This window comes from Maylandia zebra, linkage group LG20 (assembly GCF_041146795.1).
Source record: "Maylandia zebra isolate NMK-2024a linkage group LG20, Mzebra_GT3a, whole genome shotgun sequence".
NCBI classification, from domain to species: Eukaryota; Metazoa; Chordata; class Actinopteri; order Cichliformes; family Cichlidae; genus Maylandia; species Maylandia zebra.
The window spans coordinates 9,250,741-9,278,311 of record NC_135186.1 but is presented as its reverse complement, the minus strand read 5'-3'; the positions used below and the strand labels follow the sequence as shown (position 1 = coordinate 9,278,311).

At 43.3% G+C, this 27,571-nt stretch overlaps 1 protein-coding gene across 2 annotated transcripts in view; it reads right to left on the bottom strand.

Moving 5' to 3' along the window:
* mtcl2 (microtubule crosslinking factor 2) overlaps window positions 1–27,571 on the bottom strand; it is an 89,015-nt gene that overhangs the window by 11,010 nt on the left and 50,434 nt on the right. The window contains exons 5-17 of one of the 2 annotated variants that reach the window (XM_004553988.3): window positions 21,633–21,695; window positions 18,988–19,155; window positions 18,708–18,861; window positions 17,185–17,755; window positions 12,058–12,358; window positions 11,525–11,746; window positions 9,162–9,296; window positions 6,626–6,739; window positions 6,244–6,474; window positions 5,914–6,030; window positions 5,666–5,833; window positions 1,176–1,328; window positions 371–487 (exon numbers count right to left, since the gene is read on the bottom strand). In XM_004553988.3, coding sequence (XP_004554045.3) covers window positions 371–487; window positions 1,176–1,328; window positions 5,666–5,833; window positions 5,914–6,030; window positions 6,244–6,474; window positions 6,626–6,739; window positions 9,162–9,296; window positions 11,525–11,746; window positions 12,058–12,358; window positions 17,185–17,755; window positions 18,708–18,861; window positions 18,988–19,155; window positions 21,633–21,695 — 2,514 coding nt within the window. Of the gene's footprint in view, window positions 1–370; window positions 488–1,175; window positions 1,329–5,665; window positions 5,834–5,913; window positions 6,031–6,243; window positions 6,475–6,625; window positions 6,740–9,161; window positions 9,300–11,524; window positions 11,747–12,057; window positions 12,359–17,184; window positions 17,756–18,707; window positions 18,862–18,987; window positions 19,156–21,632; window positions 21,696–27,571 lie in introns of both variants that reach the window. The other variant, XM_004553987.3, reaches the window with a different exon arrangement.

The window sequence follows — 27,571 nt, the reverse complement described above, 5'->3', positions numbered from 1 at the left end:
GTTAAAGTCGGAATCAACCAAACTTGTCTGAGATAAAAATAACAACCCCAAAGATGGCAAATGTAGTCATCTAAACTTTAAGCCTCGGTGGTAAACGTGACCTGCTCAGCATAAATGAGCCGACTTAGTTTCCGAAAGGCATCTTTTTAAAACATTGAGACCAAAAATAGAGCTGACAAGACATTTAAGCTGCTGCAAAGCTTGCAAGAAAAACTGAAGTTCTTTGAGAAGTCGGAATAACAAATAACCAATAATCAATACTTCATCAGTGTACTCCTTATCTCTGACACGCACCTTCGTCCTTTTAGATTTTATCATCACAAGATAAGCTTTGACATTTTTCTCCCTAACACAAGCCCACCCATCATACCTTCCCCTGCTGCGCAGTTGCCTCTCTCAGTCGCTGCTCCCACTGAGCTCTCTCCTGGCTGAATCTCTCCAGCAGCTCCAGCTTCTCTCTGCCCCAGTTCCTCTCACCGATCTGGAGCTGATTGGTCCGCAGGTAGGTTAAAAGAGAAAGGCGAGAGGAGGTGGATGAGGAAACAAACTGGATGTGATGTTGAAATTATGTGAAAGTCTCCTTCTATTATTATTATCTTGCCTTTAAAGCACTTTGAGTGCTCGGACAGAGAAGAAAAGTGCTATATAAGAACCAGTCCATTTACCATTACCATTTGCCTTTTACTTTGCAACCTAACTTGGTCACCGACTTTGCATACGAAAGTAGCTGTATAGATTATATTTAACATGCACACACTCACAGCAGCTGTGCTGTGCATTTGTGTATTACTGTGCAGATAAAGCAATAAAGCAACTAAGTAAATTTCAGAGGAAATAACAAATAACACTGATCCGTACACCAGTTAGAAAGAAAACAAAAGGAATATTAAATGGAAAATTAAATGATGTAATAACACTACTAATAATTATCCATATTTATTCATCTAAATAAGAACGTTTGCATTTCGTAGGGCTGCATCTCTCAATCTCCCTGCAAGGAAGAGATACAAGTGAAAGGAGTGGTTGAGCCAAAGCAATCAGGGACTGAATCAGAGCCAATGATGAAGTCTGTCAGGAGGCTAATCATAGTCATATAGCTGAGGTTACATCCAATATTTTTCTTGTAGTCCTTTATTTAAAATTAACCATCACTCAACAATTTTCTCAGGCATTACCTGTTTAGTTAGGTCCATCACTGCTGCGTAGGATTCAGCCAGCAGATGCTGATGTTCTTCGCGTTCCCTCTTCAGTGCCACCTTTAGGTCTGGAGGGTCCAGTGCGTCAGTGGAGGACATGGCTGTTGCTGATTTGCTGGCTTTGGTCTCGAGCTGGAAAGTCAGAGGGAGACATAGTAAGCACCAAAATATACTGATTTTCCTCAAAGTTCAGGGAAATAATAAAATGGCAATGGTGACTACTCCTTTTCTCAGTAACAATACACTCCAGATCCGTTCAACACTCCATCCCGACTACGCTGGGATTTTCTGATAGCTTGCCTTCTTCCCATAGTGCATCATGGTGCCAGATGTTCACCAGGCAAGCATGGCAAAGCAGCTATCTGATGTAAAAGAAAATTTGCTTGATCAGACCAGATCACCTTATTCCATTGTGCCGTGGTCCGGTTCCGCCCATTGTTGGTGCTTTCGGCAGTAAAAAGAGGTCAGTATGGGCACCTTGACTGGCCTGTGGTCATGCAGACCCATAAACAACTAACTGTGATGCACTGTGTATTTTGACAGCTTTCTATCAAAACCTCTTTTTTGGTGATTTGAGCTACAGTGGCTCATCTGTTAGATGGGACCACATGGGCCAGCCTTTGCTCCCCACATGCATCTGTGAGCTCTGGGCACCCATGATCCTGTCAGTGATTCACCAAGAAGAAGCTGTTTCTAGTAAGCTGGAAACACTGAAAATGACGATAGTCTGCTGCTTCCCCGAGTTCAAACTTTGTAACACACGCAGTTAATGGTCTTTGTCAAGATTCAAACTGTGACTCATTTTGACCACACTGAGATTTGCAATTGGGAAGTTCCAGCGTGTCTCTATGTTTCATCCACCTCTATTTCCCCGTTGCCATCGCTTCTGTCAGAATTCCTCCCTGCTATTCATTCTCTCCTCCTCTCTAAAGCTTTCTCACCCCACTCCCCGTCAGCCTCACCTCTTCTCCCTCTCTCCACAGCTTTCTCACCCTCTATTTTGAGCTCTACCACCCCTTTTTTCACTCTCCATAAATCTGGCCTTCTGTCACGGAGCCTGTAGGTGGGATAGCTTGAAATTTTTATGAGCAGTCCTGCTTCTTCTTTTTCTCTGTCTGAGCCTCATAGCTCACCACACTGCCGGTCCCATCAGTTTGACATACAGGCGCACACACAAAACGCACCCACCCACACATCTCCGGACCTATCAATCCTCCTTCGATTCATCCGTTTATGGTGCTAATGGAACTGTCAGGCCATCGCACATGCTAAGCCCAACTCCATGTCTCCAACGCAAAGTAGTATTTCTTGTTAATGATGAAGACGGCCTAACGAGCCCCACGTCTTAACGAGGTTTACTACTGAGGCGGTGAGGGGGAGGCTATTTCACAGGATGACTGGCATTTACTGGTGCATCAGAGCCATCTGGTTCATGACTCGTTACCCACAAGTTAGCAAATTCAATTTATTCAGCTAAAACTTTAATAATGAAACAGCAGAGTTGGATGAGAGAGCTGCTCTCGGCCACTCCTTTATTCACAAGGGATCCGCACAGCCGGTAGCTCTGCATGTTTGATTTAGAAGATTTCATTTATTTATTTTTTAGACCAGATGCAGCCCCAGAGGGATCAGTGCCTCCTCCCAGGATCAAACCACATATGTTCTGCTTGGTAGGCAAATGTGTAAATCACTACATCGTGGTTTATTAACCAGAATCCCCCAAAATACTTCAGATCATGTGTAAAGAATCGTTTTGGGTATAAGATTGTTTACCTTCACATTTCACACATTCATCATGCGGCTTTTGAGCAGTTTTATTCAATTTTTTTTTCCCACTTAATATTCAGTCTGAACATGTGTAACTGCTCATAGAAGCAAATATTTTCAGAAATACAACAATGGCCTCACTGTGTATATATGTGCTATTTCCATATTTACTAAACAGCAAAGTTATCTGTTAATAATTACCTTTATCCTATACCAGCCACCAGCTGTTAAACTAACTGATGTCTCTGTGGACTGTTTGACATCACTCATGGAAACAAAGCAAAGAAGCCTCTCCACCAAACAGCTCTTGTTGCTTGAATCAAACCAGACCTTTGTACCTATTATGCTTTTCTACCGAATTCTAAGCTCATATAAATATGGCCGTAATTACATATACTGATGTCAGATTCTGTAATAAGAATAAGTAATGCCTAAAAGCCAAAAGCTCAGGCTTCAGACTGCTCTCAGTTATATTTCAGACAGTTCTTTTCTTTTCTTGGCTCTACGTGATGTCTGTGAGCATGTGCTATTCAAACCCTCTGACTGTAAAAATAAATCTGCCTTGGGGGTGGGGCTTTAAAGTAGGAGGAGCTACACTGACTTGTTTTAGACAGATCAGCTAAGGGGATGTCTTATTTAAAAAAAACAAAAAACAGTTTGTCTTTTACTTATGAGTTGCACCTGCTTTTGAGTGGCAAGAGCGAAGGGAACTCAACAGATTTGATGAACGAGCGATCAGTGCTTCCCGCTGTGCACTCTGTCATCACGGAGATCGCAGGTGTTCATAACGTGCCCTACAGTCAGTCATTACGGATGAGTGATTAAGAAAAAAACTAAACGAGACGGCGTTGTCCTGCATGCTTTCGGGGTTCTGCATATGCTTTCTACCTCGCTGACAGTGTTTGTGTATTGACGCTGAATGGCGAAGCTAATTCGCAGTAAAGCTGTTTGACAGATAGGACGGAGTTTGAAATTGACTTGACTCGTCCAATGAAGCAACAGCTGGAGGATTCACTACGTGTTGCCAGGAAGCCTTGGCAATGATGTGGTCGACTAGGTGCTGAATGTGCGCACACACACTCACACTCACACACATGCAAGCCAAATTGATGGCATACTTTACAGTGTGTGTTGCTGGCTGAGGAGAGATTGGTTCCAGCTGTGGCATCTCAGCCAGGGTAACACATACTTTGTTTGTAAAGGGCAGGAAGGGGAATAAGGGTGTAAATGTGTAGCACAGATGTTCGTTTGTCATTCTGAGAACATTTGTGATAAGGTGGAAAATGTTCAGATGCAATAAATGTTTCTTAAGTGTGCGCATGCTTTGGCAATGCAATAAATTGCCTCACCCGTAATGAATCACAGCCAGGTGGAGTCAATCTTTGATTAAGGCAGCAATCGTGTGTCAGTAAATTTGTTCTTGGGAAGCAACCTGCATCTACGTCACAGTGCTCTCATCTCCAGCTGCCAATCAGAGGACTTGGACACCAGCGCAAGACCTGAATCTCTCTCATCATGACAATGATTGATGCCTCCATCGGTCTTTGTTTGGATTCTTTTGTTTCTTTACAAACGGGGACCAAATCAAGCATTATTTTAATCTCATTTCAGGTCAAATGTGGAGTTTGGTGCTTTTCTGTAGATGCCTTTGAAATCACCGTGTGCTTTTATAGGTTCTAACAGAAAACTGCACGTGTGATGGACTTTATTTCCAAACTGTATTTGTAATTTAATGACCGTTTACAATTTAACTTATAACCGGGTAGCAATTACCACATGCATCGGGACATAGAAAATATGTTTTTGCAAACTTAGATCAGGACCAAAATAATAGTAATCGTCCTCTGTGGGCCAGAGCATGACAGATGTGTCCGTGTGTAAAGTGCTTTGTAGAACCTAGCTAAGGTTAAAAGTCGCTATATAAGCACGGACCATTCACCATTTAATTGCTTAACATTAAGAGGCCTCTCCGTCTCCTCTCATTTATCTCTCTTCCTTCTCTTTCCGTCTCAATTACTGGGCGGTAACACACAGCCAACGTTCTATCTCAGAGGCTGTTAATTAACAATATTACCGCCTCGACTGCTGTTATGAGATAGACGGAGAGACAATGAGAGAGGAGAAGGGGGAGGAGACATTAAAACCATTACTTACTGCCTGTAGACAAGACAGAAAGGCACAGGAGGGGGGAGGTGGGGTGGGGGATAAAAAGCTCAAATGGACAAACACAAAACATGCGACAGATGGAGAAGATGAAATTGAACCCTTAGGATGCCATTAATTTTAAAAACCACTTGTCAAAAAGACTATCGGACACTTCAAAGCAACACGTGGCCCAGCTGGTGTACAGTATGGTTATACAAAATGCTTGTGACAGAAATCACTCAGATTTAGAAGTAGTTCATTTTGACCTGGGGGCATTTCACCTACACCTAATACTTGCACTACTTTTTTCCTTGCTCAGTATTCTTTTCGCTCTACTCAACAGTCTGAGCATGAATAGCTCATGACTGTTAAACGCCAACATCTGTCTAATTTGCACTCCAAGCAGTAGAAATTAAACCAGCTGTTTACAGGACAGGAAAATTGAACCGTTACGATGCATTTTCTGTATTACTGGACCTCATTAACACGTTTTTGTTTAGCGTCCTAATGATCAGTTTGGAGACTTCTTTACAGCAGCAGCACTTCTTCCTCCTTACCTGTGTTATGAGGCTCTTTAGTTCGGTCCTCTCCACTTCCCATGATGCCTTGGCCTTTGCGAACTGTTGAGTGAGTTCCTGTGAGCCTTGTCTCTCTTGTCGCAACTCTCCGCTTAGGTCCTGCAGCGCGACCTTTAGGTCTGCCAAAGTGCTGCTCACAGCGCTCGACTGCAAGGGAAACACAAGTAATCCACGTAAGCGTGTGCGAGCATGCGTGTGCGCGTGTGCACGAGCTTCACTTGTCCGACCTTTATAGTCGGGCTGAGTGGCTGTTCGTCTGCAGGAGCTCTCTTGTCAGTCTGGTGGGTAGGGCTCGGCAGGTTCTCCTCTTCCAGTAGCAGGTAGAGATCTTTCAGGCTGTTTATCTAAAGAACCAATCACAGAACAGCAGCATCTGAGATCACATATTCCAGTATTTTAGAGGGAACCTGAAGCTAAATCTTGAAGCTTGGACATTTTAAAGAAAAAGTAGAATTACACACAGACAAGCTTCATATAAATAAATGTTTCTGCTCAAAACAACGGCAAACTGAACTATGGACCGGCTTCCACAGATTGCAGTTTCCACTCCCTCGTACCTCCAGGACGTCCTTCCACTCTGTGTCTTTCTTGCAGCCAAGCCTCCACTGTTTGAGGAAGCAGCGTAGTTTGAGGCTGAGCAGTAAAAGGGCCTGTTTGAGGTGCTGCGACTCCTGGACCAGCAGAGTCCTCTCCTGGCACCACAACTTCTTCTGAAGCCGCGCCTGGAGACCCAGACTCTGTAGCTGGAAGTCTCGTCGGAGCATGGCTTTCTGATGCTCCTCCTGGAGCTAAGAGAAACAACAGTAAACACACAGTAGCCCAAGCAGTCACCAAATGCCTATTCATTCTCTTAAAACACCTAAATAATTTGTTAAATCTTTAGATCCAGTCAGAACAGATCACTGAGACAATCAATTGTATTCAAGGGTGCAAACTGACCTGTGTGAGTTTAACAGCAATTTCTTTATGACCCTGCCTCTCTTTTTTCAGATCCTCCTGAGTTCCTCGAACCGACTCCTCCGCTTCTGAGAGCCGAACCTGAAGATCGCTGAGCTGCATGGAAGACGGGACAGAAGAGTGAGGAGGCGTTAAAGGAGGCAGGGGAAAACAAACAAAGGAATGGCAATCGCAGTTGAAAGGGAAACATGTTGGTAGGATAACAGATGAAAGTAAGCAATCAAAGAGAAGGATGATGAATAAGATAAACGGACACCGTAATGGGAGGTAAGTGGTCAAGAAAGCAAATGGAAAAAAGTAAGAAACAGCCAAGAGTGAGTATCCTAATCCATATTACGGTAGGTTTGTGATACAACAGCCTTTAAATCACACATCAACTGTGGCGAGCTGCTGTAAGCCTACACACACACACACACACACTGGCTTGATCTCATGCTCTCCCCATGCCTCATTTGGCTGCTGAGTGAGTGCGATCCATCGACCTGCTTCTGTACCCTTAATGTCCTGTTTCACCCTCCACTGGGCTCAGCTTCCGCCCTCCATCACCCTCCATCAGGGGCACCACCCGGCCTTCACCTTCAGCTAGAAAAACTACTCAGAAACTCTGTTCCAACAGTGACTCACTCACTCACTCTGAAAAGGTGGCAGCTACCCACGGAAAATGCGCTACAGCATCAGAGGCTGATAACAGCAGAGCAAATCTTGTATCGAGGTTTGGGAATAATTTCAATAACTCATCACACTTTTATGCTTTTAAATATGGTGATTTGAATTGGAATACAATGCTAAAAAGAGTTTTCCAAGTATTTATTAGCCTTTTAAGAGCCTCTCTTTATTTGTGGGATCAGTTCCACTCTCATAATAACTGGATGATGTGCCTTGTTTAATCGGCTGAAAACCATAATATAAAAGCAGCATGTTATTAGGGTTTTACAATTCTTGATCACCAGCAGCTGTGCCTTAAGTCACTGACTTAAGTCCCCTGATGGTGTGACCTCATGTGTGATGGCAATAAACCAGGTACCGGTAAATCTATCTTCCCACTGTTGCCAAGTGCTTGCTCATAGGAGATCATCTAATTGATGGGGTTTTTTCTCTAATACAGTAGGGTATTTCCCCCATAGTATTAACAGCCTTGAGGTGACTTTTGTTGCGAACTGGCGCTATATAAATGTAACTGAGTTAAAAGTCAGAGTATTCAGGTGAAAAAAAGGCTAATTCCTGAATGCTAATAGGTGATTTTTTTTAATATATTTTTTGGTCAGAGCCATTCTTACTGCTTCATCCAGCTGTCTAATCTTTATGCTATGCACAAACAGTGAAACTATTTTTGGCTAGCTTAGCTTAGTATAAAGACAACAAACCCAGCTCCACTGCCTGTACAATATAAACAGTGCCATTTATTATTGTACAGCATGCAGTACAGTACAAAAGTCCTGACCCATCGGTCATGTTTTATATTTTATATTTGGAAATGGGAGCAGCGATTTACTGAAAGTAAAGTTCTTAAAGCTCTTCTTTGGATGTTGGCTGCTTTTTGTTCTCTGTCAAAATGATCTTGCATGCTTCAATAACACTGAGGTCTATTGTATGATCAGGTATCCTGTTGATATACTTTTACTTCATTCTCAGTGTGTTTGGAGTCATTGTCATGTGGAAAAATGAAGCTTTTGCTAATCAGCCACTTTCCAGATGATATTGCGTGGCGGATTAAATCTGGTGGTACTTTTCTGTGTTGACAATCTTATGACAACACCACCGATTAAAATGCTGCACCAAACCATGACAGCACCCCTACTGTGTTTTACAGATGGCTGTAGACAGTCACTGTAATATCTCTCTGTCTCATTTATAGATACTGATGTCAGTTTGAACTAAAATGTTTACATTTGGATGAATCGCTCCATAAGACACTATTATTGTGAAAGCAGCAAAAAAAGACCTCAAGAAACGAGGGGGTGGCTCGAGACTTTTGCACTGTACTGCATGTTTCTGCTGAATGCTGGCTTCTCCCCATGCTTTGTCACTGCTCTACTCTATTTTTACTATTTGGCATTCAATATTTTTCCGTCATTCTATTTTAGTCCCCCCCTTAGATAAAGAGGCAAACACACACAGGCTTGCTTATCACGGAAACACACCACCAAAAAGTCAACCAGACAAAGGTCTTCCTGTCAGTACCCCGGCTGACAGTGAAGTCACTGTTTGTTTACAACACTGTGTTGTTAGCGTGAGGTTGCTACAAATGTAAGGCACCAGTAACCTCAGGCTACAGTATGTCCTCGTACACCCACGCATGTGGAAAATCCAATCACATAACAAACATATTCAGTGATAAATAAATATTAATACTCAGTGTTAAAAGAGAGTAAGAAATCTGATATTAAAGCACTGGTTCCAGGCTCTAAGTAACTGTGTTAGCTGTCAGCCGCGAGATGGACCAGCTCTGAAATTTCAGGCCTCCTGCGCATCTTTGTGCATGTCACAATGTCACGGATTGTGCTTTTGAGCCTCTCACCTTTGCACCATCTGTCTCCTTCTCCTCATGTTGCAGCTGGATGGTTTCCTGATTTTGCAACGCGTTGCTGTCTGATTGGCTGTTCTCCTCGGTTTCATCATTTGCTTCTGGCTCCAACTGGTCCCTAAAATCAGGCTGCTGCATGCATGCATGGGCAAGTTAATGAAGAAAAAGAAAACAAACAGAAAAGAATCATAGAGGAGAGAGAGAGGGAGAGAGAGAGAGGGAGAGATGGGGGAGGAGGAATTGTGGAGTAAAAAAACCCAAACAAACAAACAAACAAAAACAAAAACAAGCAAAACAGAGGAAATGACAGAAAGCAGGACAAACAAATACAACAATAAGAAAAAACAATACAACCAAAATGGCTCCTATCAATGTGACAATATTACATAAAAACTAAACAAAAAAACAGAACAAATAATGACTTATGGGCCTCACAAGACAAAGAAGAGGATGTAGAGGAAAAAGAGCTTGGTCAGAGAAGAGAAGGAAAGAGTGGAGAAGAGAAAGAAGAGGAGGATGGAGGGTAGAATGAACGGCTGAGGGGGCACGACAGAGGGAAGGTAACGGGACGCAGAAGAGCATGAAGGATGGAGAGACGGGGGTAAAAACAGCAATGGGAGGGAGAGGAGGAAACGGAGAAGGAGAGAGGGGAGAAAAAGACGAATGGGAGGAGAAGAGAAGGAGTAAGGCAGTTAGGATGAAAGGTCAGAGCGGAGGGGCAACAAGGTGAGGAGGAGGAAAAACGGGTTTTGATGCAAGATGTGAAAGGAGTTGGAAGAAAGGGATGTGAGGGGTGCGAGGAAGAGGACGGGTGAGGAAGTTATGTGAGGATGTGTGGAGCAGTGGCAAAAGAAGGTTTGAGGAAAGGTGGGGAAGGGTGAGGTCAAGTGCAGAAATCGATCGGATATGGTGCCCGTGCAGAGAGAAAGAGGGGAGAGAGGGAGGAAAAGGGAGATCGGAGGGGGGTTGGAACTCAGAATTGGCCTCTAATGGAGTCTAAACATTGCATTTTACTAGTTTCACTTAAAACTACGTAGAATTTCATCACAGTGGCTTCCAAGCAACACCTCGATCAGATCAGAGTCGATACAAATTTCTCTCCATGAAGGCACAACAAAACATTCCAGAGGTCTCCATATTTTGTCTGCTAATAAGTTACGAAAGACTTGAATTTTAAACAAATGGGGGAAAAAATGGTAATGCAGTGGTAGAATTTACCCCTGACCCACCCTCCCACCCCAACATTACTGTTTGAGTCTCATCAGATTTTATGTATTCCCAACAGTTGATGGCGGGAAAATAAAAACGACTCATCACATTAGGACAAGTCAGCCGAGTAAAGCCATAGCCTCGACTGATTCCAGTGCACTTTTTAAAAGAATCGTGGATCCCATATTGGACTTTTTATGGGCCATCTGATAGTTGAAAATACATTTGGTGCTGAGAGTAAATCCTCAGTGTGTGACAATTGACTGTGCGCCAAGAACTTCCGAGTGGAGCGTTTCAAATGAAGCATGATTGGAAATCTTCTTAGAGCGGCTTCACTTTGGCTTTCTGCTGCTTTCGACAAATCAGTTTGGACAACCTGGATTCTCACATCGTCCCTAATCATTTCAATAGCACAGAGTTTTTCGTTCTCCGCATTTTGTGTTTGTGACAAAAATGGATCGCTGTGCAGTAAATAGAAACTAATATAAATAAAGTCATAAACTGAAGAGCAACTAAAACACACAGAACACACACAATTATTCTATTTTTGGTTTTTTTTTAAATTTTCTGTTAAGAGATGATTATTCTATAGTCAGCTTCTGGCTTCTCTCTGTGTATTTGGTATATATTGATTAAACAGAACTTTATATAAGCTTAATAATGTCACTATATGCATGCATCAAACAGGCTCCATTTGAGGCCTAAAGCAGCAGCTAAATACAGGTTAGGAGACAACTCAACGGCATGCAGAGGACACGGATAACATCACGTGGAGAGGCTTACACTGGCAGCTTAAATCTGATTGCATCAAAGTCAAGACATCTTTGTTTTTCCCCTTATCTGTAGGGCTTGAATTACTGAAGTTAATTTAAAATGATAAGAGAGAAAGACATGAAATTTTATTTTAACGTTTGGGATGATTTGAGCGTGCCGTGTAAAGCTCATTCTTCACCGTGAGGAGAAACTAAAGCAGCATGTTGAAATGGAACTGGGAGTGCTGGTCAGCCAAACTAACAGTAGGCACTGAAAGAACAGAGAAATAAACTAGAACAGAAAAATGACAGAAAAGCTTGAAAAAACAAAAACATACGGAATAAAAGAAAAGCGTGATGATTAGTGAGAAAAGGGGAGTGTTCCTTTTCTTTTACCTTCTCCTCCACCCTGTTCTGTGGATCCTGGCCGTCTCCAGAGCAGGAGGTGGAGGTGCAAGGCGACTCCCCTTCCAACTCAAGGTCCCTGCCACCCGCTGGGGTCCTACCCTGGCTGTCTACTTTCTCCACAAAGGACTGAAGCTGGCTGTGCAGGGCCTGAAGCCTGCTGGTCAGAGCACCAACGAGAGGATGGTCGGCCAGATCAGACAGCCCTGAGATCTGAGGACGCAGAAATAACTGAACTTATCCTACAGTCATTACTGGCTGTGTGAGGGACAGGCTAGAGTTGATAAACGATGAGCTGCAGGGCTTAATCTGCAGGTGGCTGCACGACCAGTAGCAAAAAAATTCCAGAGAGAATGAAGCAGACATTTGTCTCCTAGGCTAGTGTTTCACACTCTTGCAGTAACCCTGAATCAAAGAAATGCAAAAAGCTCCACTTTGCCACTATTTAAAATGCTCATGAACTTACTGAGAAGCTGTGTCTTTTAATCTGAAGAACAACAAGAGACAAAACAGAGGACACGTACCTGGCTGTGAGGCTGCGGTTTCTCCAGATCACACGGCTCTGCTGCCTCACTGTTGCAGACCTTGTGAAAGATGGATGGGGATGAAGAGAGGCAGTTAGACTCGGGGGAGGTCAGGAGCTGTATAGCTGTAGAAACCAAGCGAGCCTGGTCCCTCATGGCTAGCAAGGCATCATGGTCCTTCTGCCCCAGGCACACAGGCAGCGATGTTGTGGCGTCAGCATTGTCCTCAATCTTCTTTTTCTGTTCCTTAATCTCAAGGGCGTCATTCTCACCCCCTACCGGCTCCTTGCGCTGCGGTGGACTGATGGAAAAACAAAAAGATTTTAGTATTAATAGCTGATATGTGGTGTATATATTTTGCACTTTTTGCAAAATATTTCAACACATATTGATGTTCCCTACAGGATAAATGCTTCCCTTTCAATCCCTGTAATATTGTTCTGATTCCTTTATTAACACTGTTTTGATTTGGCTGTTGGGCCTTAATGTGAAGCCGTCTGTCTGTCAGCTAAAGCCCAGCCCAAACCGACTCATGCAACCAGACAGGAATCCCCAAAACAGCAGCAAATTAAAGTGTTGCAATGGTCCAATCAAAGTAGAGACGGACGTGAACCTGATTAAAAAGCTTAGGAGAGCTGCGCAATAAGCCTGCAAACCCCAATGAACCGAAGCAACATCATAAAGAAGAGTGGGTCAGAATTTCTCCACAATGATATGAGAGACTGAGGAAGTCATACAGAAAATGATGACTTCAAGTTACTCCTATTAAAGCTGTTGTATAAGCTGCTGAATGATAGCAGCTTATACAGTTTTTCACTGGACTCTATGTACTCATATGAAAAACATTCTTTTTCACATGCTCAGATGAGCTACCATTTAACTCAAAACATTGTGCAGCACCGGCTCATAAAGTCTCTTAAGTCCAGTTCTAATGTTCACCCAACGCCCAAAACACGAAACCCTCACAGGTTTGAATGACGTCGCCTGTGTGTGCAGCAGCAGTGCCGCAGTGTGTGAGTTCATGAGCCTGCAAATAGTATTAATAGAGCATTTTGAGACATATTGCAATGATGTTACCTTAACAACGTCACAACATGTTTCTTATAATTGAAGGCGTGAGACTTTCTTCGTTTACATTTTTTAGTTAATGCACCAGTTCTACTTGAACAACATGGCTGCTCCTGTGATCGTTTCCTTATCATTATGTCTGCTCGTCTATAATTACGATCAGGAACCCCGTGTTTCGCCACAATGTTATGAAATTTGTGTAATTCCATTTAGGTAAAATTTGCAGAAATGCAGATTTACTGAAATTAAATAAAAGACTCAAAAAGTCAACTTTAGAGTTTTTTTGCATGTTATTTTCACAGTGGGACACCCTTAAGACCTCACAATTTTTTTTTTTTTTTTTTTTTTTTTTGGCCTGTCCCGTTTGGCTCTTTTGCCATCAGAATTGTTGTCTAAAGGCAAAGAAAGATGCCCAACGGATTTACTTTACCAAATTGACCATCCCAGCCTTGCCGTAATGGTCCATTTGATTCACCTTTTATTGTTTATTTTATTTTCACTTACTGAATACGGGACAGACTTGACTGGGGGAAAGAAGGGGAGAAAGAAAGAGGGAAAGAGAAACAGCTGAGAAGAGGGACGGGGGAGAAGGGCAAAAGACAAAAACCAACAGAACGGGCAGAGAAAAAAAAATGCATATATCAATCACCTGGATCACCTGCTGAGAAAGAAAAAAGAAAGCAAGCAGAAGAGAACAAGAGTAATAGAATAAACAGCATCACAATGATATATGGGAATATGACAGTAAATACTAAATGTTAAACATTATTGTGCAGCACATAAGATCAACAGAACACAGTGTGCTTTGAGGTAGGAGCCAAAAAGGGTGTAGTTTGTGGGTGTGATCACCCGTGTGTACACCTGTGAGCATGGACGCGCTTGTTTTTTGTTTTTTTAAAAGGTTCCTTCATGTAATAATCTGCTAGAGGGTGTGGGGGGGCCACAGCCCCGTCCTCCAGGGCGTGAAGCAGGTGTGGAGGAGATCAAAACTCCAGACATCCAGAGGCCCCCAGAACACAAGAGACCAAGGAAGACCAACAGAGGGGCAGCCGCGCCACTGTCCCAGAAAGAGCTGAGGAGAGTCCCAGATGAGGGCTCACTCAGCAGCCGCGGAGCAGAAGCCAGGGGGAGTTGCAGTGACGCGCCCGTGAGCTCCGCCGGCAGCCAGTTGCGCCTGAGTGACCGAGCCCCAGGCCGAGAGGCCGGGGGCACCCCACCTCCGAAGTGGCCCGAGCGAGCCCCAGGCTCCAGGCCCCGATAAGCGGCCGCCAAGGAGTGAGCCGGTGTGTACCTGGACGCTCATCCCCGGACACAAAGAACCACCAACGCACCAATGTCTGAGGGGGTCCGCCACTGGCAGGGGAAGTGGTGGTAGGGGGAGATAGGCCTCCAAACCTTGGAGGGCCTGAGATGTCCCCAGAGGTGGCGCCTGACACCCAACCTGACATATAGACACAGACATACAGGCACACACAGATACAAACATCCATTCCCACCCTCATGCTCTCATATGCACTTACTCCACACTCAACCAACGTGGAGACAGACATAAAGAGACGCTGTACACACGATCACACTCCCCAAGCGTACTCTACAAACCGGGTCTAGGTGCCCCCGCCCCTGGAGGGGGGAACTGCACCCAGACCCAGGTGGTGTTTCCCTTTTCCCTGCGGTGGGGGGAGGCAGACCGCCCCGACTCCGCAGCAGCAGGAAGGCTCCACACTCCAGACCGCAGTCGGACGGCCAACTCCTCCTCCTAGCCCCCCTGCTCCAGCAGGTCGCAGAGAACGGGGGTGAGAGAAGACTCCGAACCTCCCTCCACCCGCTCATTGTAATGTTGATGCATGTGTGTTCTAAGGTGCATTTAAAACCCAGGAGGGCTTGGAGCTACCTGCCAGAGAGCAGCAGGTAAGCGCATGGTCCCTCCTGCTAGCCCTCAATGTCTACGTGTATTTAAAATTGAGAGGTGGGCAACGATGCCAGGGGTGGGGTGTACACCCTGATGGTACTTTGGACTCCGTGTATCGTGCCCACCCCCAAGATCCTATATGTATGTGTAATGAGAGTGTGAGTAATGTGAATGTCTAAGTTGTGGGATAAAATTGAGGCAGAGGCAGCCAGAAGGGGACAGAGGGGGGGGGTAGCCTCCTCTGCACCCTGGTGACATACCCCTACTCCAAGGCCCTGCATGTGTGGGTGGTTGTGGTGGAGCGGGAAGAGGGAGGGAGACCTCACAATTGAAAGAAAACGTGACTCAAAATCTGTGAATCTGTACAGTGGGGCAAAAAAGTATTTAGTCAGCCACCGATTGTGCAAGTTCCCCCACCTAAAATGATGACAGAGGTCAGTAATTTGCACCAGAGGTACACTTCAACTGTGAGATACAGAATGTGAAAAAAAAAAATCCATGAATCCACATGGTAGGATTTGTAAAGAATTTATTGGTAAATCAGGGTGGAAAATAAGTATTTGGTCAATAACAAAAATACAACTCAATACTTTGTAACATAACCTTTGTTGGCAATAACAGAGGTCAAACGTTTACTATAGGTCTTTACCAGGTTTGCACACACAATAGCTGGTATTTTGGCCCATTCCTCCATGCAGATCTTCTCGAGAGCAGTGATGTTTTGGGGCTGTCGCCGAGCAACACGGACTTTCAACTCCCGCCACAGATTTTCTATGGGGTTGAGGTCTGGAGACTGGCTAGGCCACTCCAGGACTTTCAAATGCTTCTTACGGAGCCACTCCTTTGTTGCCCGGGCGGTGTGTTTTGGATCATTGTTATGTTGGAAGACCCAGCCTCGTTTCATCCTCAAAGTTCTCACTGATGGAAGGAGGTTTTGGCTCAAAATCTCACGATACATGGCCCCATTCATTCTGTCCTTAACACGGATCAGTCGTCCTGTCCCCTTGGCAGAAAAACAGCCCCATAGCATGATGTTTCCACCCCCATGCTTCACAGTAGGTATGGTGTTCTTGGGATGCAACTCAGTATTCTTCTTCCTCCAAACACGACGAGTTGAGTCTACACCAAAAAGTTCTACTTTGGTTTCATCTGACCACATGACATTCTCCCAATCCTCTGCTGTATCATCCATGTGCTCTCTGGCAAACTTCAGACGGGCCTGGACATGCACTGGCTTCAGCAGCGGAACACGTCTGGCACTGCGGGATTTGATTCCCTGCCGTTGTAGTGTGTTACTGATGGTGACCTTTGTTACTTTGGTCCCAGCTCTCTGCAGGTCATTCACCAGGTCCCCCCGTGTGGTTCTGGGATCTCTGCTCACCGTTCTCATGATCATTTTGACCCCACGGGATGAGATCTTGCGTGGAGCCCCAGATCGAGGGAGATTATCAGTGGTCTTGTATGTCTTCCATTTTCTGATGATCGCTCCCACAGTTGATTTTTTCACACCAAGCTGCTTGCCTATTGTAGATTTACTCTTCCCAGTCTGGTGCAGGTCTACAATACTTTTCCTGGTGTCCTTCGAAAGCTCTTTGGTCTTGGCCATGGCGGAGTTTGGAGTCTGACTGTTTGAGGCTGTGGACAGGTGTCTTTTATACAGATAATGAGTTCAAACAGGTGCCATTCATACAGGTAACGAGTGGGGGACAGAAAAGCTTCTTACAGAAGACGTTACAGGTCTGTGAGAGCCAGAGATTTTCCTTGTTTGAGGTGACCAAATACTTATTTTCCACCCTAATTTACGAATAAATTCTTTACAAATCCTACCATGTGAATTCATGGATTTTTTTTTCACATTCTGTCTCTCACAGTTGAAGTGTACCTCTGGTGCAAATTACTGACCTCTGTCATCATTTTAGGTGGGGGAACTTGCACAATCGGTGGCTGACTAAATACTTTTTTGCCCCACTGTAAGTGTGGAGGCTGGGATGGGGCCTAAGTCTTGTTATCAGACTGAGGCCCAGTTTGATGGCTGTATTATGACAAATCTGGTTTTTGATGGTGACTTTCTCTTGATCATTTTTGAGTTCCACTCAGTTCCACCCAAAAATGTTGAAAACCGAACAGGAAAAGAGAAAATATGAAATTACCTGCTGGGGAGGCACTCAGCTGAGTCTCCAGCCTCTGCATCCGTCTCCAGAGCCAGTCTTAATGAAGAGGAGGAGGATGAAGAGGTGGGAGAGTGATAGGAAGCCAGATCACAGCGCTGTAGGTTGGACAGAAGCACGCGATTCTCATACTGAAGCTTCTTCACCTTCCCGCTTAGTTCTCCAATCTGAAGCGTCGCCAGTCGGAGCTCCTCCTCCTGAGTCGGGGTGTCAGTGCTGATAAGCACCGACCCTTCCTGTAACGTGTGCACCGGACTGTCGTTGAGCATCCCGTCTGTCAGCGACATTAATGAGTTGGACGACAGCGCGGATGCAGGAGGCGGGAGCTCAGATTTATAGCGGTTTATCTCGTTCATCAGAAGTTTATTTTGTTCCTCCATCTCAATGAGAGACCTCCTCAGCAGCTCTGCCTCTTCCTCCACAAACTGCAGGTGTCTCTGGAGCTCCATGACGTTTTCAGATGAAGCCCCGCCGCCAAGCACCATGGCCCCTGCTGTGAGGCCAAGCGCTGCCCCAAGACCGCCGCCAACACCACTGAGCTCTTGAGGACCATCTAAGGGGAAAAGCAATAAAAGTTAGATGCTAAAACAAACAAGGGCAAAAATTTAAAAAAATAATAACATACTTTTGGTATCTTCCTTGAGTCTTTGCACTGTATACTAACTGGCTACTGACTCTAGCCTCATCTTTACTACACAGCTAACAAGGACATATCAATCTTATCATCCCAGCAGCAAAATCACTGAATTTACAAAACAGTCTCAAAAGCAATTTAACAATATAAAATGAAAAGAAAAAAATTAAAATAAAGAAGCTAAGGACCTAATATACATATAAGCCTGAGCTTTTAGGTCACTGGGTTGGCTTTTACAAAAATCTGCCTTACTTTAGTCAGGAATTTAATCACTTTAGTATCCAGTTTTTCAACTTCAGTAAAGAAAACGTTATATCCATCTGCAGTATTTTATATGAGCAGTATGGCTCTGTCTGCCCTTGAAAGCCTAAGGGAAAGCATACCTTCCTGCCCTTCTGTGCACATACATTTAAAGCCTGAGGCAGGGAGAGCAGCACGGAGAGCCCAGAGTACAAAACAGACCAGGTAAAAGGCAAAAAAAACCCAAACCCATGATGTTGTTTAAGTCAGATACACCTTCACAAGGAGCAGCTAAAGTGCAGGTGGGTTGCAAAGAGGCTTGGATATCTACAAAGTTTACAACTGAAGTGGGCCAGCACTGAGATCAGCTAACATCAGCTCATGTATCTGGCTTGGCATGCCTCAGCTAATGTTATGCAATATGTGACAGACACAAGTATATATAAGGTCATTATTTACTGAAAGGAGCCAGCATACCAGCATATGTCTTTTTCCTAATCTAGCCACTTCCTATGTAAGATTTCTAAATACAAAATGTTTCCTGCTGATTTAAGATAATCTCCACCTCCAAGCAGGTGGAAGATCAGATGAAAAATGGACCACAGAATAATTAAACGATGAGACAAACCACCTTGCGGGCCCTTCATGTCGTCCATCTCAGCCCGTAGCCCCCTGTTCTCCACCTCCAGCTCCACAATGCGTCGACTCAGTAGGTTAGCCTCCTCCTCGACCAGCTTTAGGTGGACTCTGATTTCTGCCTCACGGGTGTGGGGGGAGTCAGCAACCTTACAGATGAGATGAGCAGAGAAAAGTAATTCACCTCCTAATTCTTCATGCTTTAATTTTAGATAATGCAAACTGGCTCAAATGTCTCTGTAGCAAATTGTCAAGGAGCCCCATCGTTTCCTCACCTCCTCCACAGTGAGGGAGGCATTGATGTCTCCGTAGAGCGACCTGTACTTGGCCAGCTCCTCCTTCATGGCCTCGCTGTCCTTCACCAGTTTGGTCAGCTTCTTGCACATCAGGGCTGATTCCTCTTTGGCAAAGTGGAGTTGACATTTCAGGTCTGAACTGTCCTCCTGCAGCGACGGGACAAGACGAAAAGAGAGCACAAAGGTGACGATGCTATAAAAAGTGCTGCATCACAAAGACACCAAAATGCATACAAGCGCATTATGGAAATGTCAGAGGGCTGTGTCGTCATTTGAGTATCGAATCATCTGCATTAAAAATAAAAATTAATTCAGATTCAAAAGTGCATATGACCAAATGATGAAAATAATTAAATCACATACATTTAATAAAGGCACCGGTTGTTTGGGTCTAAGATATAATTGAGAGTCACCCTCAGACCTTTCAGTGTAATTGTAAAAATGCAACGGCAGTCCATCATATGATTAGAAAGTCATAAAAATATAATTAGCTGTTATTAAGCTGTGTTATATGTGTTACAATAAATACATGATAACGAAAAGATAATTAAATAATGCTCCATTAGTATAATTTATGCAAAAACTTTAATGGAAAAGTGAATGAAGACAAGTAAATGAGAGAAAAAAAGAGTAGATAAGGTTCAGTGAGTAACGACGACAGACAGTCGAGCTTTGACAGAGGTTATACAGAGCTGAACGAAGTGACACACACAAAGTCAAAGCTGCAGACACACTCAGACACACAACAAGAGAACCGGTCAGATCACTTCATGAACAGAATGCAACCTTTAGATCCATCCAGACTGAGACGTGGATGACATTAGAGGTTAAGGTGAATCATCTGAGGACTGGTTTATATTCTGATGTTGATAAGTTTAATATCTTGGGCTCTGTATTTCTGTCAGCTTGCTGGTAAAAAAGAAAAAAACTAAACAAGACAGTGCAACATTAAGGCCATGCTGGCTAATGGTGAAACATTATGGTCCCTTTTTCAAGGTCTTTATAGTCTCTCAAAATAACTATATAAAACCACAAGTGCTGTATAATAACCTGATTCAATTTTCCTGTGCTGTTATCCTAAACTCAGTACTAAGCCTTGTCGACCTGAGGTGACCCCGTGCAGCCATTCCTCAGATGCAGCTCCGTGGTTGTATTTGTTTTACGGCCTGTGGAGCGATTCCAACCACATTAAGCTCGACGAGGGCCGGCGAATTTACAGCCATTTATGGTATGTGGCTTGGAATGGGAGCCCGGGCCCGGCTTGTGTTAGCAGCCAGAGAGATGGCGGTGTAGATAATTACCTTCACTGCAAACACCTTCTGTGGTGATTTGTTAGCCTGCTGAGTTTTTATTCTGCATCTGTGTAGTTTGTTCTTGTGTAAAACCTGAGCTCCTACACCACTTACTTCTTTAGTCCCTGTTTTCACATTCTTTGGGCGGTGTTTAAACTCTTCTAATGACTCAGAAGATTAATGAGGGGGGATCGACTCAAAAACAGTGGAGGAAAAAGCTACAGAATCAAAAGGAAGGAGAGACTGAAAGTGTAATCTTGAGACTTGAGCTGTATTCCCCAAGCAAACAAGAACTGAGTAGATAAGGATTACAGGAAGTACAAACACCTGCAGGACAAGATGGAGAAGAGTAAAGATGAGAAGGAAGAAGGGAACTGCTGATCTGTCTGCTTCAAACTGCAAGCAGCCCGTTTGGATAGCTAAGAGTGTGATCCCCAGAGGAAATCGCTCAAAATAAGCAGAGACGCGCAAACAACAAAGTCATGAGTTGTAAGGCCAAAACACAGAAAGGATGAGAAGTTTCCTAACTTGACACATTCAGCGTCTATTCTGAAGCTTAAAACACAAGTGAAGGTTTGGACTGAAACAAATAATAAGACGTACGGAGGAGATGTTAGGGTTTTTCTAGTGGTGACTAAAATATCCGCATTCAAATTTATTTGTTTGCCTGTTTTCAATTATTAACCACATAAAAATTAGTCATCATAAAAATGAGACCATAACAACTCCTCATGGCATGTTCCATATGCATGTTACACTTTACAATATCATACTCTAGTGCAGGGTATGATTTATTTCTGGGAACGTTCATGGAGGGCAGCTTTTCATAATTATTTCAGCGCTGTTCTGTTTTTCCTGCTTGATCAGGGCTAATAACAGTCATAGCCCACCTGCAGCACATGTGATTACATTCCCAGAGAGGTGACAGTTGCCTGCGGCGATGCTGACACTAAAAGCTACACCACAATATGATACAGTTTAATATCTATATTTCATATCTTTAGCTGTTATCGTTAGCTGTGGATGTCTGGACAGGCAGGAATGGAGCTTCGCTGTAAGAAATAGAAATATCCTGAATGAGTGTTTATCTATTAAAGAAAGTTGTATTATATCACAGCCTTGCAGATGCTTTTGGAGGAGTTATACTCTGTGTTCGCAAAGAGTGGTATAGTTCTGTAAAGGTTTCCCTCCGTCCCTGAAACCTACAGACGTAACTTCTCATGCCACTTGCTCTCCTGCTATAAGTGTCCCAAGCTGCAACACATTGTGTCTCGTATTGATTTGTTAAACCTTCTGGAGGAAAACACAGACGTGTGCGTGCTTGGTTCTTACCTGTGCGGCGAGCTTTTTGTCAGGTTTGTTGTTGGGTCGTGCTCCTCGTTTCTTCTGGGAGTTCTGAAACAAAGACACACACAGAGCCTCATTAGTAAGTCTTGACACCATATCGACTGTGAACTGTTTCAATAAAATGAAGAACGGACTCAGGCTGAAATGAAGAGGAGAGAGCAGGGACTTAGGGCCATCAAAAAGTGGTAATCTCAACTGTCAGCATCAAGACAAAAACAGATTAGGATTGTTTTGTGCAGCAAATGGGACGTCATTTTTGGGTTCTTTTGCACTTTAATATCACTAAATAACAGATTTAAGTCAGTGTAACTGCATGAAGCCGCAGTCTGGAGACTTAAATCCTTAAATTAAACATAAATACCAGAAAAACAGCTACCCTGGCTTCGACCAAACGTGACCACATTGGACTGTGAGCATCTTTTAGGTCCACTAATTACCATGTCCTGTTGTGTTTGTTTAAGCTGTACAAAATCAATCTCTTCAGATTCCTATGTCAAAACATCCAAGTTAGAGACATTAAAAATTCCATTTACAGCATAGTGCAGTGTAGTTTTCCTTTCAAATGATTTTTTTCCTTTCTTTTAAAACCAATTCAGAGTTTATTGAGGCTTAAAGGTAGGACTGAGATTGCTGCCACAAAAAGATGCATGGGTAGAACAAATTGGGTTTTCTCTACTACTACAAGAGCAGTCACAATGTATAAATGTCAAGGACTTAAAGTGTGAAAGGCAACAACAGAGAAAAAGCCCTTTTTACACACATAAAGAGCAAAATCAGACTTGTGGACCGGATAAGGACATTAGTCATTCCTGGTTTTTTAAAAAACGGTGTCAGCACAAACATTGACGTTGTATCTTCAAAAGTACAAAAGGTAATGGATGATGAGACATTGGCTACATTGGATACAAATCTGCTTTTTGGCAGATTTAGGCCTGCATTAGAATTAGAAAAATATATTTAAAATACTCAAAACCTATTTTTTTAAATTTCATCGTGACTGCCATGAATGGGCACACCAGAGTCATTAAATGCTTTTCTTATCTGTCTGTGCTTGATGTGTACCTGTAAGTGGTAAAATATCCAGACCATCTTTGTTTGAGCAGCTCTTTTCTTGTCATCTTATTATCTTACAAACAATACAATATTGTATGTACAGCAGCAAATCTGAGCCTTAATCTGCCACTGAACATCATTCTAGAACCTTATAAGCCACACACACACACACACACACACACACACACACACACACACACACACACACACACAGAAATATGAAATTCCAAACACACTCTTTCATATGACACACTTCCTCTCCCTCTTGGGCTAAGCTTTGGATGTCACTGCAGTGGTGATGTGTATCATTTCTGTGGAGACTTGAATCAACACTGATAAGAGCGTGGAATTACAGCTGTGAGGTGGAGGTACAAGTGCTAGAATAAAGAGACACACAGACACATCATCCACTGTTTGTCCAACTATCTTCCCAGTGCATCAGACTATCATAAATCATCATCCTTCCCTCTCTTTACAGCCAATCATCACACATACACATGTACACACAGGACAGACGCTGCAGTGCAAGCAGCCAAGCTCATCTGGCTCACTCCGTTTCCATGGAAACAAGCTACTCTGCAATGAGAACTGCCGACAACAAAAGAAAGAAACGGAGGGATGAATAGAACAAAAAGGTGATAAAGGACGACATAAATATATAAACAAATGCTACTGCTTGGGTCATTTTTTAGATCTACAGTGTGTTTTTAATTTTCCCCCAAATGACCAGGCTTTAAGTGAATTATTAAAATGCTCCGCGGACACTATCAAGTGGAGGAAATTTCAAAATATGTTATCTTATAACCAGGTGTACTGCAGCGAAGCGTCAGACTGAAGGACATTTATCTATCTGTCTCACTTCTTTCTGTTTTTTTTATGCATTCTGCTCTTTTATTTCTTCCAAATGATCGACTCATCATTCGTTGGGCTATTTCCTGATTTTTAATTTTTCATCTTTCCATGTCCTATTTTACTCTCCCAACCCATTTTATAACCATTTTATTATCGAGTGCAAACAGTGGTTAAAAGCTCTGAACTCACTGATCGATAGGCCTGCCTGATAATGGAACCATTGATTATGGCTGGAGGTTGAACAGATGTCAGAACTGTTGGATCAGGTTTTCAGCTGGGCAGCAATCACTGCGATCCACGAATTTCCAGCAACAGCAAACGTTGCTCTGTCTGACAAATTGTCATTGGAGTTGAAAATGCAGCAAATGAATAGTTCCTCAAACCTTTTCTGAGGAAAGGTGAGCAGCAATCTCCCGAGTTAAAAAGTGAGACCAATGAGGAAAAGGGCCAAAAAGTGCAGTTCTGTAAACGGCCACTTAAAGCTGGCTTCTAGCTGAGTTCTGATATGGATTTCTCTTATACCAGACAAATAAAAGGGGCTGCTGTTCCCACATGGGAGGCACAGCCAGTGTGTACAATAAGAGGAGAGAGAATTCTGGCATATTTTATTATTTACTTGAGTCCATTTCCTGTCTGCATATCTGTTATTTTCCAGTGTGCCTGACTTGTTTAAACCTGCTTTACCTGCTGATTCTTTAGCGAGCTGGGCAGGAGCACGACAAGCTCTAAAGAATACGAACTGATATGTTAGGAAACTGTTGCACATTTGCAATAATCCAACAGACTGTCAGTCATCTGTGTGATCCTCTGACTCTCTACACAACGGAAAACAAAAAAACCAGCAAACAGTACAGGCTGGATTGCAGAAACTGATAAACCGATATGTCAGAGGTTCTTCTCGCTGCAATCTGCATCAATCTGACCAAACTATCAGTTTAACAGCTAAAATGAGAACTTCAGAATCAGAATCAGAATACTTTATTCATCCCGAGGGAAATTAGGGGTTACAGCAGGCAGCACGCTAATGGCTGAATCTGGAATAAAAGGATGGTGATGGCAGCTGTTCTTTTAAATATAGTAAATATATATGTTTCTGCTGATCATTGATGCAATGACATTAACATTAACTATGACAGATGGAAATACCTCAAATACCTGTGTGCAGGATTTTTATACCTCAGTCATTACCCTTCTATATAAAAAACAACCTAACAAATTTCTATTCCTGTTCCTGGCACCCTGGTGTATTTGATGTGCAAACCCTCATTTTCACATAAGCATGCTTTGAAATGTTCATTATTATTTTATGTAAACGCACACACACTGTGCCTGAGCCTGCTTCTCATGTTTCTCAGCCTGTAGGTCTACGGTTACGCTGCAGATACGGTAACAAGTCAACTTCCATGTTATCTGATAACATATTTAATAGCGTCTGACCGCTGCCTCTGCTTTTTCAGCAGCAGCAAAGGTTGTGTCAGGATTTATTTTACAGTAACCCCACTGTTGATCCTCTGCAGCAGAAATGCTGATGAAAGGGGCGATGGAGACAGATAAAAAAATGTGAGGGGGAAATGATGACATATCCAGAGAGTGTCAGAAAGAGGAGCAAACAGATGGATTTTCAAAGTCAAACACTGTTGCCTGAGTGAACCTCAGGATAAAAGGGAACAGATCAGGACAGAGAGGGAAAGAGGAAGAGATGGCCAGTGACAAAGAGACAGAAAGCAACAACAATGGCAGAGGAAGAAAAAGGGAACGTGAAAGAGAGAAATGTTGTCATTCCTCTGTCATGGATGAAGAGTCACAGCAGTGTAAACTTTTCTCCTTCCAATCCAATCCGATCCACAGCTCATCCAGCCATGGCGTATGGTACTGCAGAGCAGGGTGGGATCAAACGCAGTGAGACAAACACTCGAAGGAAAGTTGGGAAAGTCTGGAAGAGGGCCATGAAAAATGTTTAAAATGTTTGGCAGCTAATGAGGAACGGCAAAACCTAAACAAAGCAACGCTGCAATTCATGATGTGGCAATTACAACACCTGTAAAGGGCAAAAAATGTAAAAATGTGAGCGAATAAGAATGAAATAAAACCGACTTTATTGTGATGTTACTGTTGCTGAGAGCTTGAGAGACTGGAGAGAAAGAAACTGACATGCTTTCTGAGTGGAAATGGTTTTAACAGCGAGTCAGGTTACGGCCCGTCACACAGGTTAACTGACAATACATGACACTGCTCCTGGAGAACGAGGGGGAGAGAGAGGAGACTGCAAAGAAATCAGATTTGCTTTCAGTGTACAGACTCACTTAAACCAACCGGGCATGAAACCCTGGGCGTGACACAGCAGAGAGGAAAGGACTTCTAGAAAGAAATGGACTGTAAGGACGGGAGTCTAGCTTTGTCTTTACATCCACAAACTGAGGGCCTTTTTTCTGGTCCCACTCTCTGCCTCTATACACGGATGGACAGATTTAAAGGTGTACGCTGGCTGCACACACGGCATCCGTGGGGATCAAACACTTAACCTGGGCTACCAAACTCACTGTTCAACTGTCCAACATTTTCCAACGGTGACATTTTCAAGCTATTTGCTGATTTCATAGATTAGTTCACAACAGTTTTGATGCAGGGGTATCCTTTTATTTTGTTTTTCGAGTAGACACGGCAAAGCAAAGGTATGCCTAATATCCCTGTGTTGTGTTGTGTCTGCATTATCGTAATAATGTTGGTCCAGGATCAACATTGCACCGACCAGTCACGTGGCTGTGATGTGATAGCTTTGCAATGTGGGGAGAAAAAATAAAAAAATAAATCCTCTGCTTATATAAAACTCTCTCCTGGAACAAATGGTTAGCATTTAATGCTAACTGAATGCTCAGATAACATCCGTGGTCAGTTGCAATGTTAGTTATTATTATAATGATACAGGATACACAAACAAAGCAATGATTTCATGGACATGGACAGCATACATATAAATAATTATGCATAATTCTGAAGAAGGTCTGCACCAAAACGCTGCAAAGTCAGATTTTAAATCACAAAACTTTTATGTCACTTATAAAAATATTGTTGTCTGAAGAAAAACAAGAGTCTTTCAGTCACTGATGCACTGCTGCAAATAATTTACTCTGAAGGTAGAACTTAGATCAGATTGCTCGAATATTGAGTGAAAGTGTGTGTTTGTGGTTGCCAAGGGGATTGCGCAGGTTTCTGGAAAGAAAATTGATTTATTTGAAGTGGATGAAGCTCCAGACTCTCTCTCTCTCTCTTTGTTTCAGGCAGAGGAGCCGTCTCTGCATGAAAGAACAGGACATCACTACCGCACACCCGGGAACAAAGACTGGCCACAACACAGCACATAACGAGTTGCATAACCCGGGTGTGTGTCTGTGTGTGTGTGCAAGATAAGAATGGATGGTGGTGCAGAGAAATGGAAGAGTGACAAGTGGGAGAGGAGGAGATAATTAGAAAGTACTATCCCTCCTAGTGCTAACAAAACACAACAAATCATCAGCGCTTGCTGCTACAAATCATTAAATTGGCTCATTAATGAGGTTTGAAATGCAATTAATCTTGTTTTTTTATCTGTTTTGGGGACATAAACTGCCTTGCATTCTAAAACAGGCTAAATTAACACATCTTGCTCAAATCTCGCTATTTACCCACTGAAACAATCCAACAATGTCAACACCAAAACACAACTGTGTGCTTGTGATGTTGTGAACACATCTCAACATCATATTTATAGTTGAAAAATCCCTTTGCTTAATTCCTAGGATGCACAAGCAGCGTTAAGCAGCTCTTCCCGACTGCGTGCACACAGAGCAAAGCCGCTCCGAGCACAGCGGAGCAGAACAGATAATACGAAAGCAACACCAACGTTTTCCCAATCCCCAGCCCGCTCAGCTCATTACTACACGCTCACACTGTTTCTCCATACTTTGCAGTATCTCTCACACCCTCTTAACACACATTTCATGAAAACGTTCCAACACCCGGCTAGTCCTGAATTAGGAAAT